General features: G+C 43.0%; 1 protein-coding gene across 3 annotated transcripts in view; it reads right to left on the reverse strand.

Moving 5' to 3' along the window:
- CERS6 (ceramide synthase 6) overlaps positions 1 to 17,114 on the reverse strand; it is a 131,937-nt gene extending 114,823 nt beyond the window's left edge. For 2 of the 3 annotated variants that reach the window (XM_075028529.1, XM_075028526.1), the window contains exon 1: positions 16,381 to 16,734. In XM_075028529.1, coding sequence (XP_074884630.1) covers positions 16,381 to 16,550 — 170 coding nt within the window. In that variant the 5' untranslated portion in view covers positions 16,551 to 16,734. Of the gene's footprint in view, positions 1 to 16,380; positions 16,735 to 17,010 lie in introns of those variants that run through there. The other variant, XM_075028528.1, reaches the window with a different exon arrangement.
- Between the last annotated feature and the right edge of the window lie 402 nt (positions 17,115 to 17,516).

Genomic DNA, 17,516 nt, shown 5'->3' on the forward strand with positions numbered 1-17,516 from the left:
GATCTAAACCTAAAACTATGAGCTGAGAGCTGAAGTACACTGCAGTAGTGTGTCATAAATAAAGCCTGAGAGTAAATCAAGTCCTTAATTAAAATTACAATTATAGGGCAATAACTTTGTAAATACTAACTTTTTATATCCTGTCCTAAATAGCATTCAGGTGTCGAAAAGCAATACTAAAATATAGATTTTTATGCATTCCAAAATTTATTTCTTCTTAGCTGAATAAAGAGGACACGTCCCTTTGGCATAGAGCACTGCCACACACAGGAGCCCTCCTCTACTGACAGATCTTCATGCCAAGCGCTATACTGCGCTTCCATAGAAAAGCATCAGCATTTCCTTCTGCCAGTTTTCCAGCTTTACACAGCCTTATTACACACAGCCAGCTACACAGCCATCATATTATTACTCAGACCTTTTTCAACTGTTCTTATGCATTAAGTCCCCTTTACAGACCTGCATCTCAAAACACTCTTTTGGAACAGGCAAATATTATATCATCATCATCATCACTATTATTATTATATTTTCAATACAATTTTAGAGGTAAGGAATGAGGAAGGAAGAAAACCCAACCCTGTGTATGATTTCTGGACACACTGTAAATGGATGGCAAAACAAGGCGATACCATTAAAAATAAGATAGTCTGACCGTTTAGACTTTACTAACGTGAAGAGTATTTCTTTTGTTTCTTTTAAGTAATATGCTGGAAAATTTCCCAGCAAGACAATATTTAAGAAGCTATGGAGAAGTAAAAAGAGCGAACTCTCCAGTGGCTGCTAGAGCTTGCAGCTGCAATGCCTTTTTTCAAGATTTGGGTTCTCCAAAACAGATTTCTTTTAAGGACTCGCACAAGTTCTGTATGTTTTGTAGTTAATTTCATCTTGTTTCAGGTCTCTCCTTGTCAAAGCAGGAATGAGACTGATCAATGGTATTTCTTTGGAAGCGGATGCTTTATACAGTTGATGGCAATTGTCGTTCACTGGAACTTTATACTTAGTCTTATTTAAGAGATGGAGAGAAAAATATCCTAGAAAACTCAAGTGTGAAGATGAAATTTTCCATCTTCCTTCTTCCCCTCTATCTTCATTTATCCCAGCCACATTTTGAAGTTATTCCAGACCAGAAGTAACTGCACCTATAAGACTGTAAACTGTCCAAGGGGAAGGGGGTTTAGGAGTTCAGCAGAATGGCTCACCTTGCAGTAAGTTCTGGAAACTTTTTGCTATTTTTGATAGTTCTCATTAAACAATGTGAAAACACTTTAGAAGCAAGAAGCAGTTACTGTTCTTACGCTCATATTATAAAAAAGGATCCCAGGCCCCAAGACTACACAACAGATCACTCAAAATAATCAGCAGAGAACATGAGCATGCTAATTTTCAGTCCTCTGCTTTACTGTTAACGCTCAAAGTTAGACCTCCTGAGACCAGGAACCTTGCTCTTTCAATGTGAACAGCAAGACCAGACCAGGATACTTCCAATCGCTGTCCCACAGGCTTGTGGAGGCTCTGGAGGATGCAGAGCCCACTTCTGTGATTAAGCTTTCTGGTTGGTAACTGCTCTTCTGTGAGCAAAGCTCAGGGGGGACATTTGCCAAGCCTTCACTTTGAGTTTGGTTAAAGGGGAACTGTAAGAAAATACAGGGTGGATCCAGTGTGCTCCATTTTCTTATTCATTATGCAAGTGTACTCATTCAGAGGCCTCTTTATGTCATTCAATATAAATAAATACCTGCAGCACTACCAGGCAAGGCAAAAAGAGCACCCTGTTGTGAAGCAGAGTGGGAGACTTGTTAAGACAGTTTTGGAGGTCATTATTATAACCTATTTAAAATCCACGTGTACACACACACCCAGTTGTACTCTCTGAATCACAAAATCACCACATCTGGAACAAACATAATCATCATTAAGGATGACACTTTTCTTTTTCTGTTTGTGTGTAATCAACAGAGCTCTTAATAGATGCTTACATTGTAACTCGGGCAGTGAGTATAGTTTACATAGAACACCTGGGTTGGCATTAAGCTGCTTGCCACTCAGACTGACAGCAACACAGTTGCAGCACAGTACCTGTTAGGGCAACCCCAAGATACTCCTTCCAGGCCACCCTACACTTGTTGACAGGCGCTACAACCACTGCACAGATGTATCAGACCTTCTTCTCTACCACGAAGTAGCTTTGTGCAAGAGCAGACCCAGGGCAAGACACAAGAAAGCTGTCTACAAGGTGCTTACTAGTAGCCTGTCACCGAGTTGCAGACCTGATGCCTTAAGTCAGTACTAGAGATGCTCTTGTTCAGAAGGGACTGAGGGAAGGAGTAGCAAGGCTATCAAGTGATCCCCTTGACTGATCGATCACCTTACACCATGCAGAAGCAGAGGCCCACATCCTACTCTGTCAAAAAAAGGATAAGTCTTTCTAGTTAACATCAAATGTTAACTAACCTTCTATGATCAAGATTTTCAGACAGAACAATACTGCATGGGTACATACATACTACTAGTCCTGAAAAAAATGGGGGAGGGAGAAAATGTGGCACTTAATCAAGGAAAGAAAAATGCAATTTAAAAAAAAATTAATTTTTATATATATATATATATATATCTCTTCTTGATTTCTACCTAGGTGTACAGATTGAATGGCTTCTGCTTCTTAATTACTAAAACAGTAATCAGATGGCTACATATGACCATTCATAATGACATACAATTTCTGGTCTTTCATACAAGTTTTATGCTGATATAACACCAGAACTCAGCAGAAGCTATTTTGTAATTTATATTGGCAGAAGATCAGATTCAGGACTTTTGTGAGTAAATAAATCATATTCAAGAGTAATATAGACCCTCAACTGGTATAAATCAGTCTGACCACCCTCAAACAAACTGTGATTTATACCACCAGCAGACCTTACTATATGCAAATAATCAAATAAGACTGTGTGACAAAGCTGTCTTTATGCATGTAATACAGTTTCACAAAATTAATGCACTCTTTACATTAAAATTCATGTAGGAAAGCAAATGTTAATATTACGAGAGAGACAGCTCATCTGATGTAAGGACTCCAGGATGTTTCATAGGAAACTGTAGGAAGTCATTGGTTAGGGAGCATGAAAAACCCTGACCACTGTAATCTTATTTTTTCCATGTATGACTTAAGATTTACTGGTCCATGTGCAGCAGGCAGGCCTAAAGCTTTGGAAGAGATTCACAGGATCCCCAGATGAAGTTAATACAAGTCTGAAAGAGAAGACCAGATGCAAGTGGTAACACCTGGATTCCAAAGACCATTTTTATATATGAAGATGAACTAATCTAGCATTTTATCTGGAATCTCTACATGGAGCTATATCAACGAGAAGAAAAGTTAAGATGCTGGAAACTACTGCCTTGGATTTTCATTCCAACAACCCTTCCCCAAGACAGCAGGCCACCAACATGAACAAACAAAAATAAAATCAAACAACAATCCATAATAACACCTTCCTATTCTGGTCAAGAACTAAAGTCAGCCACAGTTATTCAAGGGAAGCAAAGGTCCTTTGGAGATTGCACACAAAGCACTGGATATGGAGGACTGAAATTAAGGTTACCTTCTCCTTGTTCTGTGAATCACTTTATGGACCACATCGCTGGCAACATCCTTGCTTTGATAGCTACCTCCTTCCCTGTATATGGTGTCTGTTCATGTTGTGCTCCAGTCTGAGAGCTGAGAGAGGATGACAGATTATATAGCAGATAACGTCATTTTCTTAGTCAATGCACTTGGTTTATTTCCAAACCATTTTTCAGGGAATATTTCCTTGTATGGATACAGGACTTTGTAGAAAGAAAATGTGAAAGAAGCTATGATTTTTCCTAATAAACACTTTGAGGGTTTTGTGATTAAGATGACCAATGTATTCTTTTTCCACCAAACTAAGAAAGATCCTTGATAAAATTATGATCAGCTTGAAACCCTTCCGCAGCCCAAACACGTCGTCCTACATACCAATGCACTCAGCGGGCCTTCCTCTATGGCTGCTTTTACAATTAAATGCCATTTTAAAAGCTAAGTTAGGAGTCTGTAATACTCTTACCACTGCTCTTCAATAAAGGTGCAATGGAAGAGCAGCTCACCTGAATGACAGAGTCACTACACGCTCCAACAGCACTGAAGAGGGGCAAAAGACTTTGCTTCCTCTCCATTTCAGTTGCTGCCTCTTCCATACACAAGAGCTGGGCAGCGATGGACAAACCTCAAGACAGAAACTCCAGATTTCCCTTTGCCACCAGCAGCTCTGCAAAACATCATGCATGAATAGACAGCTTTTGTTCAAAGGGGGGAAAAATAATCAACAAAATGGCAAATAAAAAGAAAAAAATAAGATGGGAGCAGATGCAGGACAAGAAAACATTTCTGGGGCATAATGCATAGCAAGAAATACTGGAATAAACCTTAATTTTAATCTAAATATGAGACATGTGAGGGAAATTTATTCTGAGATGAGGGCACAGCTATAAGATGTGAAATGAGAGAGTTAAATGTCATAAATCATATGCTTTGCCCCCCCAAAATGTATTCTTTTTGAATCATTAATAGGGAGCTTCCATAGCAGATGTGAAACAATTAGAATCCTAAATTCTACCTGTATATTCATACAGACCTGGTGCTTCAAAGATGTGATGGCTGTCATGTTTTGAGTTATAAGTGAAAGCATGGTAATAAAATAAAAACAAACAAAAAAACCCTGTACCACCACTAAATCCACCCTCCAGAATAGGGAAAATGATTTAACTACAATGCACTTAGAAGTAAGTGTAAAAGCAAATGCTTCAGGGTAACTTTGCAGTTTTCTATTCTTTAAGGCACCTCACTTGAGAGATTTGTTATTAGTATCTAAAGCTCTAAGCCACTCTGGTATTATGCCTAAAGTATTCCAATCAGGAAACAAGGCAAAACACAAGTAATACTATGGTGATGGATACAAAGTGCTACTTTCTCTTCAAACCTTGAAGTCAGCTCTCAATTGAAGAGTAAGCAAGATGAAGTAGTGTTCTTCCATTTCTGCTAGTGCACTTTTCATCCTGACAACTGAAGGTAAATGCCAGACTACAGGTTTGAGCTTGTGCCATAATTCTAGCAAACCGTCAGCCTATTTTCAAGAAAATCGACCTGTTCAGAGATTTTTTTTTTTTGTTAAATAAAATAAAATACAAAACAAAAAACACAACAAAACCTTCTGCACGCCATGCGTACAGATACAAACTGAGTAACTCTTAAGAACTGGTCAAGAATGTATGCTTCTGGAGGCTGATAATGCTACAGAGATTTATTTTTTATCTCTACATAGTTGTCTTGTAACCAGACCCATTTATCAGTGCTGGCTGAAAGTCAGGACATCTGTTCCTGACGAAATTTTGACATTTCTAATTTCCATTTCATTCCAAACCGGAAGAAAAGCAAATATTTTTCACATTTCCTGTAAATGCTCTAGAAAATAACAATTCCAGGTTAGGACACACACGAGTTCCTCTAATTAGGATCAAGAGTTCCTCCAATTAGGATACAGGGTGCATTTCTTCTGTCAAATATCAAACTGTTTCATTATCACACTAACAACTGACATTTTGAAATATCTCATTTTCTAGACCAGTCTATATTTTAGAGCTGCTGTTAAAGATTTTCTTTTTATTTAATAATTTGATGTGATGCCACTGTGATATACAAATTACTCTGTCACACACATGTATATATATATTTACAACTATACATATATTACCTATATAAACAATTAGTGAATGTGGAACTAAAGATTGGCTTCTCTTGGTTTTTTTCTAAGACTGATTTGCTCTTATTATCTTGAACACAAAGGGAATAAAAGCTTTTCCAGTAAGGCATGTGATCACTGTTCCCCATCTTCTAAGCACCTCTTTCTGTGAATTTTTTTCAAAAACAAAATTATCTTGAAGATATTGCAGTGTGGAGAAGAATCAACTTAAGGGGAACAAAACTAAAATTATCCTCAAAATTGCCTGGTATAATCAAATTTAATGCTGTAGGAGACTCAAAGTATTGATCCTAGAAGGGAACAGAATGTGTTTATACCACAGCAACTCAGACTTCATTTTGGGTACCCACAAGGTAATTCCTGTCTTAGGTAGAGGAGGTCCACGTCTATTTCTTGATTTACGTCCCGTCTGCTCACATGCCAGACTACAATAAAATCAAAAGACCCATTCTACAGCAAATGGAAAATCCAGATGTCTATTCAATCAAGTGTTATGTGTCCTGCACTAATTAAGTTTCTCCTGCAGGCTTACAGAGAACATCAGCCTAATCCTCACCTATTCAGGTTTCCAATACAGTTTACAAACTTCATACAGACGTAGGATCCCGTGAGCCCCTTGGAGCCCTGCATTGGGAAAGCATGCCATTTAGTGAGGTTTATGATTTCACAGAATCACTGAGGTTGGAAAAGACCTCTGGAAATCACCTAGTCCAGCCCGCTACTCACAGCACAGTCAACTAGAGCAGGACCATGCCCAGCTGGTTTTTGAGTATCTCCACAATCTCTCTGAGTAACCTGTCCTAGTGTTTCACCACCATCCCAGGAAAAAGTTTAAACATGTTTAAACAGAATTTCCTGCATATCAATTACTTGTTGCCTCTTGTCTTTTCACTGGACACCACTAAGAAGAGTCTGGCTCTGTCTTCTTTACTCTCCCTATCAGGTATTTGTACACACCGGTAAGAACAGTCCTAGCTCTCTCAGCTTCTCCTTGTATGTCAGATGCTCCAAATCCTTAATCACCTTAGTGGCCCTTCACTGCCCTCACTCCAGTATATTCATGTCTTGTAGATGGGAGACCAAAACTGGACTCATCACTCCAGACATGGCCTCACCAGTACCAAGTACAGGGAATAATCCTTTCCCTCGACCTGCTGGCAACACTCTCCCCAATACTGCTGGTACATTTCTGGCTCATGTTCAACCTGTTGTCCACCAGCACTCTCAGGACTCCATTTGCAGTTCAATTTGTCATAATCATGTCTGTGCAATCACTGCAAAGTTAATTTAGTACAAAGGGTGTTGTAATCCTGGGGAGCGTTTGGCGCTGGAACTGTTTATATTTTCAGGCTACTCTCTTATCATATCAGTTCTCTCCCTTCTCTCACACTAGGTGTGTGGGAAAAGTTGACAGATAAGTATCAACCACCCAATTACCACCCAATTATTGCTTCAATACATACAAAACACGCTCCTGCTTGTGGTCTAACCACTTGCTTTTCTTTTTCTCAACGGCTTCTTTCCAACATGATGCTGGTAAGAGGAATAAGTACTCCCAACTGGACCTGATCATCTTGTCCAGCAGCATGCTTTGGACAACCACAAGTAGTAAACAGCAGGACATTCAAGAAAATCTGATGGACAACTACAGAAAAGCTTGTCAACAGGCATGTTCCCACTCATGACCCACTCATTACCTAAAACTTTGTTTTCAACAGAAGCAACTGGTCTCACCAGTTGCAAGGGGGATTCCGGTCTTGATGACTCACTGGTCTCATCTGCTACAGCAGTGCCCAAGAAAGCCACAGCCCTGACAGTCAGCTGGTGAGACGCTGGAGCCCTCCAAGCTCCCCAACTGAGCAGGTCTCGTCCTGGTTGAGAAGTGCGTCAGAGGAGCTCACCATCACCTGAGTTCACCCACCACTCCCAAAATGTCTCAGCTCACTTTTCATTTCACATAGATGTAATTTTGTCTGCTTTATCACACTGTAATTTAGACTAACGTTCCATGTTTATGCTGCCCACCTACAAAGTTTCAGCAGTTGCCATGTCAAGGCTAACTTCTGTACTTCTTAAGGAACATATCTTGTTCAGACTGACCCCTTCACGATGGCACACCAGACAGTTTGTCTCCAGCTATGTGGACCACTGCATTTCTCAGCAACAGATACATCACACAGTCACAACAGACACAGGCAAAAGCAAGCACCAGGGATATTACAGTGTACCACTCTAATCTTTTCACATTACTCACTTTTGTGATCAACTGCTTTTGAGTAAGCAGGGTCTCTCTACTTTGCACTGTACAACACACACTTATTTCCAAATAAGCAATTCCCTGCCACCACATGAAAGCGTCTCTCACTAGCCTAGGCAGTTATGCTCGTTCGTACCATTTGTCCAGGTAGACAGTATTGGTGCAAAAGCAGCTTTCATAGTTCAAAGTTCTATATAACTACAGGATGCCAAACATCATAGCAAAGTAGAAGCTGAGAGTAGCCTCTGCTTCCACTCTCTTCTCAGTAAGGATGAGAGTCCGAGAGACATAGTACATGACAGTCCTAGTGAAAGTTCAGGTATCTATACAATGTCATATAGAACTGAATTCAGTCAGCAACAGAGGCGAAAAGGGAGTGAAGAGATCCCAATTCCAAAGTGAGGATTTCAGCATCATTTCTATCAAGCCCTCTTCTCCTTCTGCTTAAAGAACTAAAAAACATTAAGTTTATCTCGGAGGATGGCATGTGATGACACCACTTGTAATAAATAAAAGAGCCACTTTTTCCTCTGGGTCACCCCATTACTGTTAAAAATAGAGCAACTAGCCTGTTACAAAGTATAGGCAAATACTACTGCATGCACAAATACTTGTACGGCCTCAGGAATAGAAGATTTTATGCCAGTGAACACCCTCTGGACTCTAACCTCTGGTTTTTTGCACCAGTGTTAACTATGTCAGCTAGATTATTTTTTTTTATATATATAGTACTATAGATATTCCCCTCCATCCCTACAGGAGAAACCAAGACAGGGAAGATACTATTAAAAGGAGGCTTTTACCACACTCATACTGAGAAAAAATGCAAGTGATTTAGATATATTGCTTTAACCATCCTAGTGTGACCTGCAAGTACAAAGAAGGCTTTTCATTGTTTCAGATCAAACTTTAAAGGGCATGATTTATAATATTAAAATGAGGTTTAGGTTAGTGAACTTGAAAGATACTTCATTAATATCAGGTAGCCTGGAAAACTTTAGCATTCTATTCCTCCCCGTGCAAAAGGTAACTTGGATTAATAGCTGATATACAAATATATATATATCTATCTTACATATTATAAAATACACAACATGGCTAACTGGATGTTATGCTTCTTTATGGCTCTTAGACATTCTTAGTAACTGTACAGACAATTACCTTGAGAGTTAAAATTTGATTATGCTACATCAGTAACAGTTACATGAGGCTTCACAATTGCTCAGCAGCATGAAAGCTTACCAACAGCAAAATTTGTGACTATGAGAGGTATTAACTACATAGGAGAAAAATCATTACAGTTTACCCTCTGCTTTTGGTACAGAAGTTACAGCTTTGTGTTACAGGCATTATGAAAACCATCTCTAAGATTATAACTGGCTATGCTAAATACTCCAGCTTTCCCACCTACACCACAATTTGACTACTTCAGAATAACCAGAAAGGTATCATCCTTGCGAGAAATTGATAGATGCCTGATGGTGTAGAGTTAGTCTTCTGTAAGGACCATGTGCTAAAAAGACTTCCTCACAGAGAATGAAAGTTCTCAGCCCATCTGATTGTCAGAAACTTTGCTCGCTTTAAAGCAAGACATCAGTGATTCCTCCTCTTTCAAGTGACCAGAGATCCACACATTTCTCTCCCTTTCCCTTGACCTGGATGCCCATCTCTTCTGCACCCCCAAAACCCATAAGTGCTCAATGAGTGAAGGGAGTCACTGGTGTGGGAGACCACAGAGCAATCAAGGTGTTAGATAAACACCTCCAAGGAACTGTTGATACACATCATATGCATCTGACTGTCCATAAGATGCCAACTACAGTCTTAAGCATACTACTGAATATTATATAAGGTTACATCACTTAATGAAACCTACATACTTTTATGCTGTAATTTTAACTTTCTTTTCAAAACTCCAAGACCACTTTGAGACAGGCACAGAAACCCCAAATACTAATTAACTGTCAAACTACTGTAGGCATGGAATATTTAACAATTGGGGAAAAAAAGAAACAAACCGACAAAACACAAATATGGTCAAGTAAGCACCGTTCAGCTTAGGCATCCCCTTCCTCTCTACCCTGTTGACAGATAACAGAGATAGAGTCAAGGGAACAGATTTCCCCAAATGTTAATTTACTAAATACTTTGTATGGACTAATAAGACACTGGTCTGCAGATGTGTAGAAAGAGGCAGCATACCAGAAGCTCTTCCTTTTCTGAGAACAAATTCTTAGCAAATGCCTGTTAATCAGAGGCAGAAGTAGGAGCAACCAAAAGAGCCAAAGGCAATTTGGATCCAACCGCGCAATTACAGGAATACAGGCAGGAACCAAATAGGAGTTTCTAACAGTAACTGGAACCTGCACTCAGACAAAACCCCACTAATGGCAGCTCTGCCCCAGTAATAAGCTCCCAGTACCCACTAGTGACCTAGTACCCACTGAAACCTTTTCCTCAGCTGAGCTGTGGTTTGGCTGTCATAATTCCGTCACCTGGATATTTTTGAAATCAGTTTTAATGGCATTCTCTACTGGAACTCAACACATATTTCCCATTTAACTCCCAATTTTAAGATTGGCACTAATGTGCACCTATAAATGGTCCTTTATGAAGGACTTTTAAATAGTATGTATTTTATCCACTCTTACCTTCTTTTAAAGGAATGCTCTCAGCTTACATCTGAACATACAACTACATTACAAAATAGAGATGTGTACCAGCCAACACAGACACCATCAAGGTGGGTGAGTGTACACCACATTGGTCAGGGCTAGTGAGAAGGAGCTCCATCCATGCCAAGGCAGACAATGGCTCTCCAGGTAAAAAAAATCATTTTGTTGTCAGATATTGAATTGTGTTAGTGGCTGAAGCTCAAACACTGCAACCCTAGGAAACAAAAACTGGTTACATAAAGGAAAATATAAATGACAGAAAATTAATAACTAATGAAAAGAAACACAGATAAATGGATACTACAATCAGCGAGAGAGAAATTTATTTTAAAGCTATTTACTGCTAATGCTCTATTGATACTATTTTAAAAAGAAATTGGCTTAAAGTTTAAAAAAAAAATTGCTTTTTTGGTTATTTTCTTTATATCGCCTGTGTCTTTTCATAGGAAGTTACCAATTCCAGTGTCCTATTCCATTTCAACTGAATTAAGCATTTATTAAATAGTAATCAAGCCAAAAAAGACATTAGAGGCCATCTTATGAAAAAAAGAAATTATAAAAAAAATAAAGAAAAAAAACGGAGAAAGTTATTGCCAGTGAACACATGCATCTACTTACACACAAATGACTTATACCTGAACAATCAGATTTTGCTTAACACACAGGGAACTAAGCAAGAAATCTACAAATATCACAGCCTACAAACAGGTTTTGATAGAAATAACAATCATTGCCCCACCCAACATCCCCAGATGAGGTTCTGGGCTGCTGGAAATGCACCAAGTTTGTACAGCCTCTTCCAACTACTGTACCCTGTCTAGCCTCCTTATTGTTGTAAGGAAGCACCGATACTAGATATCTTAGGGATTACGAAAATCAAATTTATATGTATACACCACATACCAGAAACACTTGCAAGACTTTAATGTATTGTCACCTGAATTACTTTTTACAGTTAGCAAAATATATATATATACACACGTGCACACACAGAGTCATTGTATTATGTCACCCTGATCCACTAGGAATTCCCTGATCCACTGTGTCATACTAAATGAGAGTCAGTTGAGGTTACCTTTGAGGCTGAATTATCATTATAAAAGCAAAATGTCATACAAAAGCCATGAATTTCCATACGCTCAATGTCTAGAGTATCTTGATCTGACTGATAGTAAATGATGAGGCCGGCTCAGTTTAAATCAGCACAGCTGGAAGGCTGTTCCTATACATAATCAAGCAATCCGTGACCATATGAGCCATTCCATCAACTGAGGAATATCAGCTTCACCTCTGAGAACTGCGGCCACCCCCCACCCCGTCAAGGCCAGAGAACAATAAAGGCATTTTAAGCCTGATTTGCAGATTTATGGAGCAATCTCATTAGATTTGAGCCCAAACTGCTGCTTACAAGGTGAGGGAAATGAAGTATACTGCAACTACAATGCAAAGATGAGATATGAGAAATTTCAGTAGATGAGCCAAGTGTAAAGAAAGCAGTAATATCAGATTACTTGACTCAGAAGATTGCTGGACCATATCAGAAATCTGTGTAGTTAGCACTTCTTTTGGAGGATTCAGCCAACTTGTCGCTTGAGAGAAGTCCCTAAAGCAGAGGTGTATTATCCTCTTGTTTTGTGTCCAACAAGCACACCGACTGCTGAGCAAACATTGTTTTCATATAACCACAGGCCCCTCACAGAGGATGTGCTTGGGAGGATAGGAAAGGATGCTGTTACTGAGCAGCGAGGTCTAGCACAGAGGGTGAAGAGCTACGTGATCCCATAAAAGAAAAAATTTATTTGCCCAGAATAACAGATGTTTCTTTATCTTTTTAGGCCAACCAATCAGAACTACAACACCCTGCTATTAGCAAGACTATTTTCAATTCAGCTTTAACCTGTCTTGCCCACACTAGAACTGGAAAGGATCCGGGGAGAAAGACGCTGGTATTATTGAGAACTTATGTTATCTCCTTAAAGCTGAAGGTGTTGTATAGTACAGGAGGGGATCCTTAATTGCTTACATGCCTTTAAAAAAATAGTAAGTCACAAAAAACGAATGGATACTATGAAGAAGTATGTCCCCACATTACCACTGCATTGCTAAACTCCTGCCATCTTCCAAATTACTAGGTAACACTATCTTTGCACTTAGTTATTATAGTTTTCTAAAATGTACTTTGTGTTTAAAGAAAGAGATGAATGAGAAGGAAGGGAAAAGAGAAAAGGCTGTTAAGGTATTTTAGCACTTCATCCATAACCATGATGGCCTCAGCAGACAGATCCACTAAATCTCATGTTTACGAGATTATACCTCAGAGCAAAGCTTACTTCAAGAGCACCCATCATCAGATCCAACTGCTGAAGTGATTCAGCGTACACTTAATGTTCTAATCTACTTTTTTCCTTTCATTCAAGAGTGCTGGTCAGGGATGGCAGGACAAGAAAATCAACAAAAAGTATTTTATTTGGAAGGAAAAAAAAAAAGAAAAAATATTTCAGAAGGATCTAGATTCTCTTCTTGACTTGGTTAATTGATTTGTCAAACCAGTAACAAAAAAAATCCCAATAGGATTAACTGTTAATAATAGGTGAATATGTATAGAACAAAATTCCCAAGTTCCATCTTTTCAATTGCACCTGCAAATACGTACGTACAAATATATATGTATATACAATATAAATATATATATAAATGAAGTCAACTTTAAACCCTTAGCATGACAAGTTTTATTCCTCAGACATATCAAGAACTTTGTAAGCAAAGACACATGAAGTCCAAATCACAGCTCCCCCTGAACCACATTTCTTACTATTGTGAAGATCCATGGAGTTAGTCACCCTTGATAGCAAGGGAAGCAAACCCATACTGCTTCAGCAGCCTAGCAGTCAGCTGCTGTGAAGGAGTCTGAAAATAATGGATATAAAATACTTAATCAGGTCTTAACACCTTGTGGCTGCTTACCTACCAGTATAAACAATTACAAGGGCACCTGTATTATGTATCTTACAAAACAAAATAGAGAATAAACTGATGTTACAAATATTGCACTACAACCACGGGTTTAACCTGGTTGGTTTTTTTTTAGTGTATTACAGCACCTATTTTTATTCTTTTCTTCAGTTGCTACCATCTGCAAAAGCTTGTTCCATGATGTAGCACGTACAACATCAGTCATCCACAACTTGAGTTTTGAAAGGAAAAAGTGTAGCTGTTTTAATACACAGAAGAATGAAAAATTATCAGTTTAACAGATATTCCTCTCTTTTCCCTTCTAGATCTTGTATAGCTTTATCAATTGAAATAATTGCAAGCCTTCAATTAATTATGAGCATGAGACATTTCTGCGGCTCCCAAACAAAGCAGAGGTCTGACAAAATACATTACTAATGAGCAATAATAAAGTCAAAGACAATCCCATGATTTGATCTGTGGAAGTGGGTCCAGTCACTTTTGCTCAGCCTGCTTTAATAAAATGCCCTACATGAAAAATCACAATTGTACCATGCCATGTGGATTAACCCCACACAAAACAGCCTGATCCTACTCTCACAGTGGAGTTTTGCAATTGATTTGAAATTAAAAAGGAAAAAACACATACCTAAGTAATTGTTAATAAAACCTCTTTGGGGGTCTCTCACCTACTATCAGGCTAGCAGAACACATTTCCAGATCTAAATTTCAAAAGTAGCCCAATGAATATAAGAGAATTATGAAAACGTATTGATTTTCTCATCTGTATAACTAACACTTAAAAATATAATGTACTGCAAAATTAAAAATTACTTTAATTGAATGAAGAAAAATAACCAGAGGAAGTGGATACAAACTACTAAATAATCAGAGTAGCTTCTATAACGCTAACAACAGCCACATCAGAACTAGCAGAAACACGATTGTAAGTTTAGGCTGAAATTGTCTGACTAACTGTTCCTTCATCTAAACACAGCCCTGCTGAGATACATATTGCAGTTCAGATGGCAAGGGATGCAACATCACATACCCACTTTCAGCGCTTGAAAGTACACATTGTACAGACTGCAAATGAGAAGAAAAAAACCCTAGTCACTAATGATTTGACATTATCTAAATAATACTTGGCACTCAAATTGTAACTATATTGCAGTATTTAACTTAGCATAAGTGTTTAAATTAACTTTTGATAACCTCAGATTTTCAGGCAGACCATAAGTTTTGCTGTCTTTTTCAGTAAATCTGTAGAGCAACACAGAAGTTAACAACAGCCCACGACAGCTCATTTTTCAAAACAAATAAGGTCCTCTCAACTGAGTCATGAAAACAGCCAAGTTTTTCACAAACCAACATCCCAGGTGCCATATTCTAACCAGGGTGAGGGAATGCTTAGGAGATGTGGAGTGCTAACCTGACAGATCGGCTGTTTCATCATTTTTAAAGCATCTTTATAGCCTTTCTCAGGCGTGTGGTAACTACTGGTCTTCCTTTATCTTCCTCGACTACCCTAATAGCATTGCCTACGAAGACAGCACTGAAAACACGTAGGTGTTGGCATAGGGAATCATTCTTTTGTTCTCTGCAGACGGAGGGAACACCACCTTTGTCAGGCAGCACAGAAGCGCGCGCAAGCGAGCAACCCACTTCGCTTCAGCTGCCTCCCCGTGACGGGCGGCCTCTGTTAAATACCCGTCAGGAAACACAGACAATAAATAAATAGCCATCGCTGACCAATCACTGGTTTGACGTCTTGTGTTTAAATACACATATGTACCTATCCGTATGTTTGTGAAACGTGCATTCAGCAATCTCAAAGAACGGCGAGTTTGGTTCGGCAACGAACAGCGTCCGGAGCGCTTCTTCCCTGAGATCCTACCTCCTGGCAGCGCCCGGGGAGGGCTTCCGACGCGAGGCACGGACCGGTCGCGCCGCTACCACAGACGCCGGCCGAGCAAAACTCTGCTCAGCCACACGACAGCGCCTTCCCCTCAGGCCGGTGCCCGCCATCCACCTCCCGTGCCGACCCGACGCCCGGCCGTAACGGCCGCCAGCGCTTCGCGCCGCCGGCGGGAGCCAGGCCGAGTCCTGCCCCGCGGCCCCGCAGAGGGAGGGCAGCGCGGGCTTCGCCCCTGTTGACTCTCCGGAGAGCGGCCCTGCGGCGGGGGCGCGGGCGAACTCTCCAGCCGGCACAGTTTCTCGCCCCGGCCCAGCCCCACAGCGCTTCTTGCGGGGCTTTCCTGAGGGGGGCGGCCACGACCCCCGCCGCAGCCCGTGGGTCGCGGCCGGCCGGCCGGCGGGCGGGCAGGCCCCGGCCCGCAGAGGTGCCGGAGGGCCCTTCTCCCCCGCGCCACCGGCGCCGGGGCAGGGCGCCGCGGGCCGCCGCAGGTGGAGGGAGGGCTGCGCCCATCGCCGGGGAGACCTCGCCTCCTAGCGCCCGCGCCAGGCCGCGCTGCGAGCAGCGGGAGAGGAGCGCCGGCTGCCTCCCGAAGCCCCTCCACCTTCCTGCATCGGGCCCGCTACGTGACCGACCGAGGGGCGAGGGAAAACGTGAGAGCCCGGCAAGGCCGCGAGAGAAGCGCCGGCGGAGGAGGCCGCCGGGCAGCCGAGGTTTCCCGGCTGCCCCTCAGCGAGCGGGCGCCGCAAGCCGCACGGCCCGCCCAGCCCCGCCGAGCCCCGGGCGGTGCGGCGTTACCTTTCGAAGAGCAGCCGGATCATGAAGATGCAGAAGGCCAGGGGGAAGGCGAGGTAGAGGTCCTCCGCCTGCGGGAAGGCGGCTTCCTCTGTGCTCTGCAGGTCCGCCCAGGTGACGTTGTGCGGCAGCCAGAACCGCTCGTTCCAGAACCAGGCGAGGATCCCTGCCATCTTTGCTTTGTCTGCCGCGGCGCCCCCCGTTCCGCTCAGCTCCGCTCCGCTCCGCTCCGCCCGCCGGCCTCCCTCGCCGCGGCGAGGCGTGTGCGAGCGGCTGCCGGAGGAGAGGAGGATGGAGGCGTGTGTCAGCCCCGCAGCCGCGGATGATGCTGCCGAGCGGCGCGGCGCTCTCTGCCGCCTCCCCGCCCCGGCCGCCCGGCGGGGGCAGCGGCCGCCCCGCCTGTCACACGGCCGCGGCGGCCCCCATTGGCTCCCGCCCGCGCCCCGCCGCCCGCCTGCTCGGCTGCCCCGGGGCGCGCCGTGCAGGTCCTCAGGCGGCCACCGGGCTGGCCCCGCCGGGCGGCCGGGAGCGGCCTTACCCCGCCCCCCTTCACCTTCCGAAAAGCCTCACCGAACCCTGCACCAGAAGCTACGCGGCCCGAGCGAGCGGGGACCCCGTCCTGGGGCCACTCACCGCGGCCGAGGCTGCCGGCAGCGGCGCGCTGCACCCGGCCGGGACGCAGCCTCCGCTTCAGCGCCGGCTCGCCGGCCGGCCGGCCGGCCTGGCGGCGACGCGGCTCCGCGCCTCGTCCCCCCGCCCGGCCGCCGCGGCCCTCCCTCCCTCCCTTCCTCCCGCCGCTCGGCCGGGCCGGGCCCGGCCGGGCCGGGCCGGGCCGACCCGCGGCGCGGTACTGCCGGGCTCCCGGCGAGCCTGGAAAGGCTGTCGCCCGATTGAAACGGGCAGATGGCAGCGACCAAAAAGCCCTCCTCTCCTGAACTCTGCACAGCCGCACGGACCGGCATGGGCTGCCTCCGGCTGGTCCCCGCGCCAGTGACCCCTGCCAGGAGCGCTGCTCTCTGCCCTCTCCTGCTGAGGCGTTTACATGGGAGCCGGACTGTGCTGGGCGAGAGGGCCCTCTGCAACACTTGGTGACTTAACATGTCCAGCAAGCGGGCGTAAACGAGGCACGAAAAGCGTCT

The sequence above is a fragment of the Buteo buteo genome, chromosome 5 (genome assembly GCF_964188355.1).
Source record: "Buteo buteo chromosome 5, bButBut1.hap1.1, whole genome shotgun sequence".
Classification (NCBI taxonomy): Eukaryota; Metazoa; Chordata; class Aves; order Accipitriformes; family Accipitridae; genus Buteo; species Buteo buteo.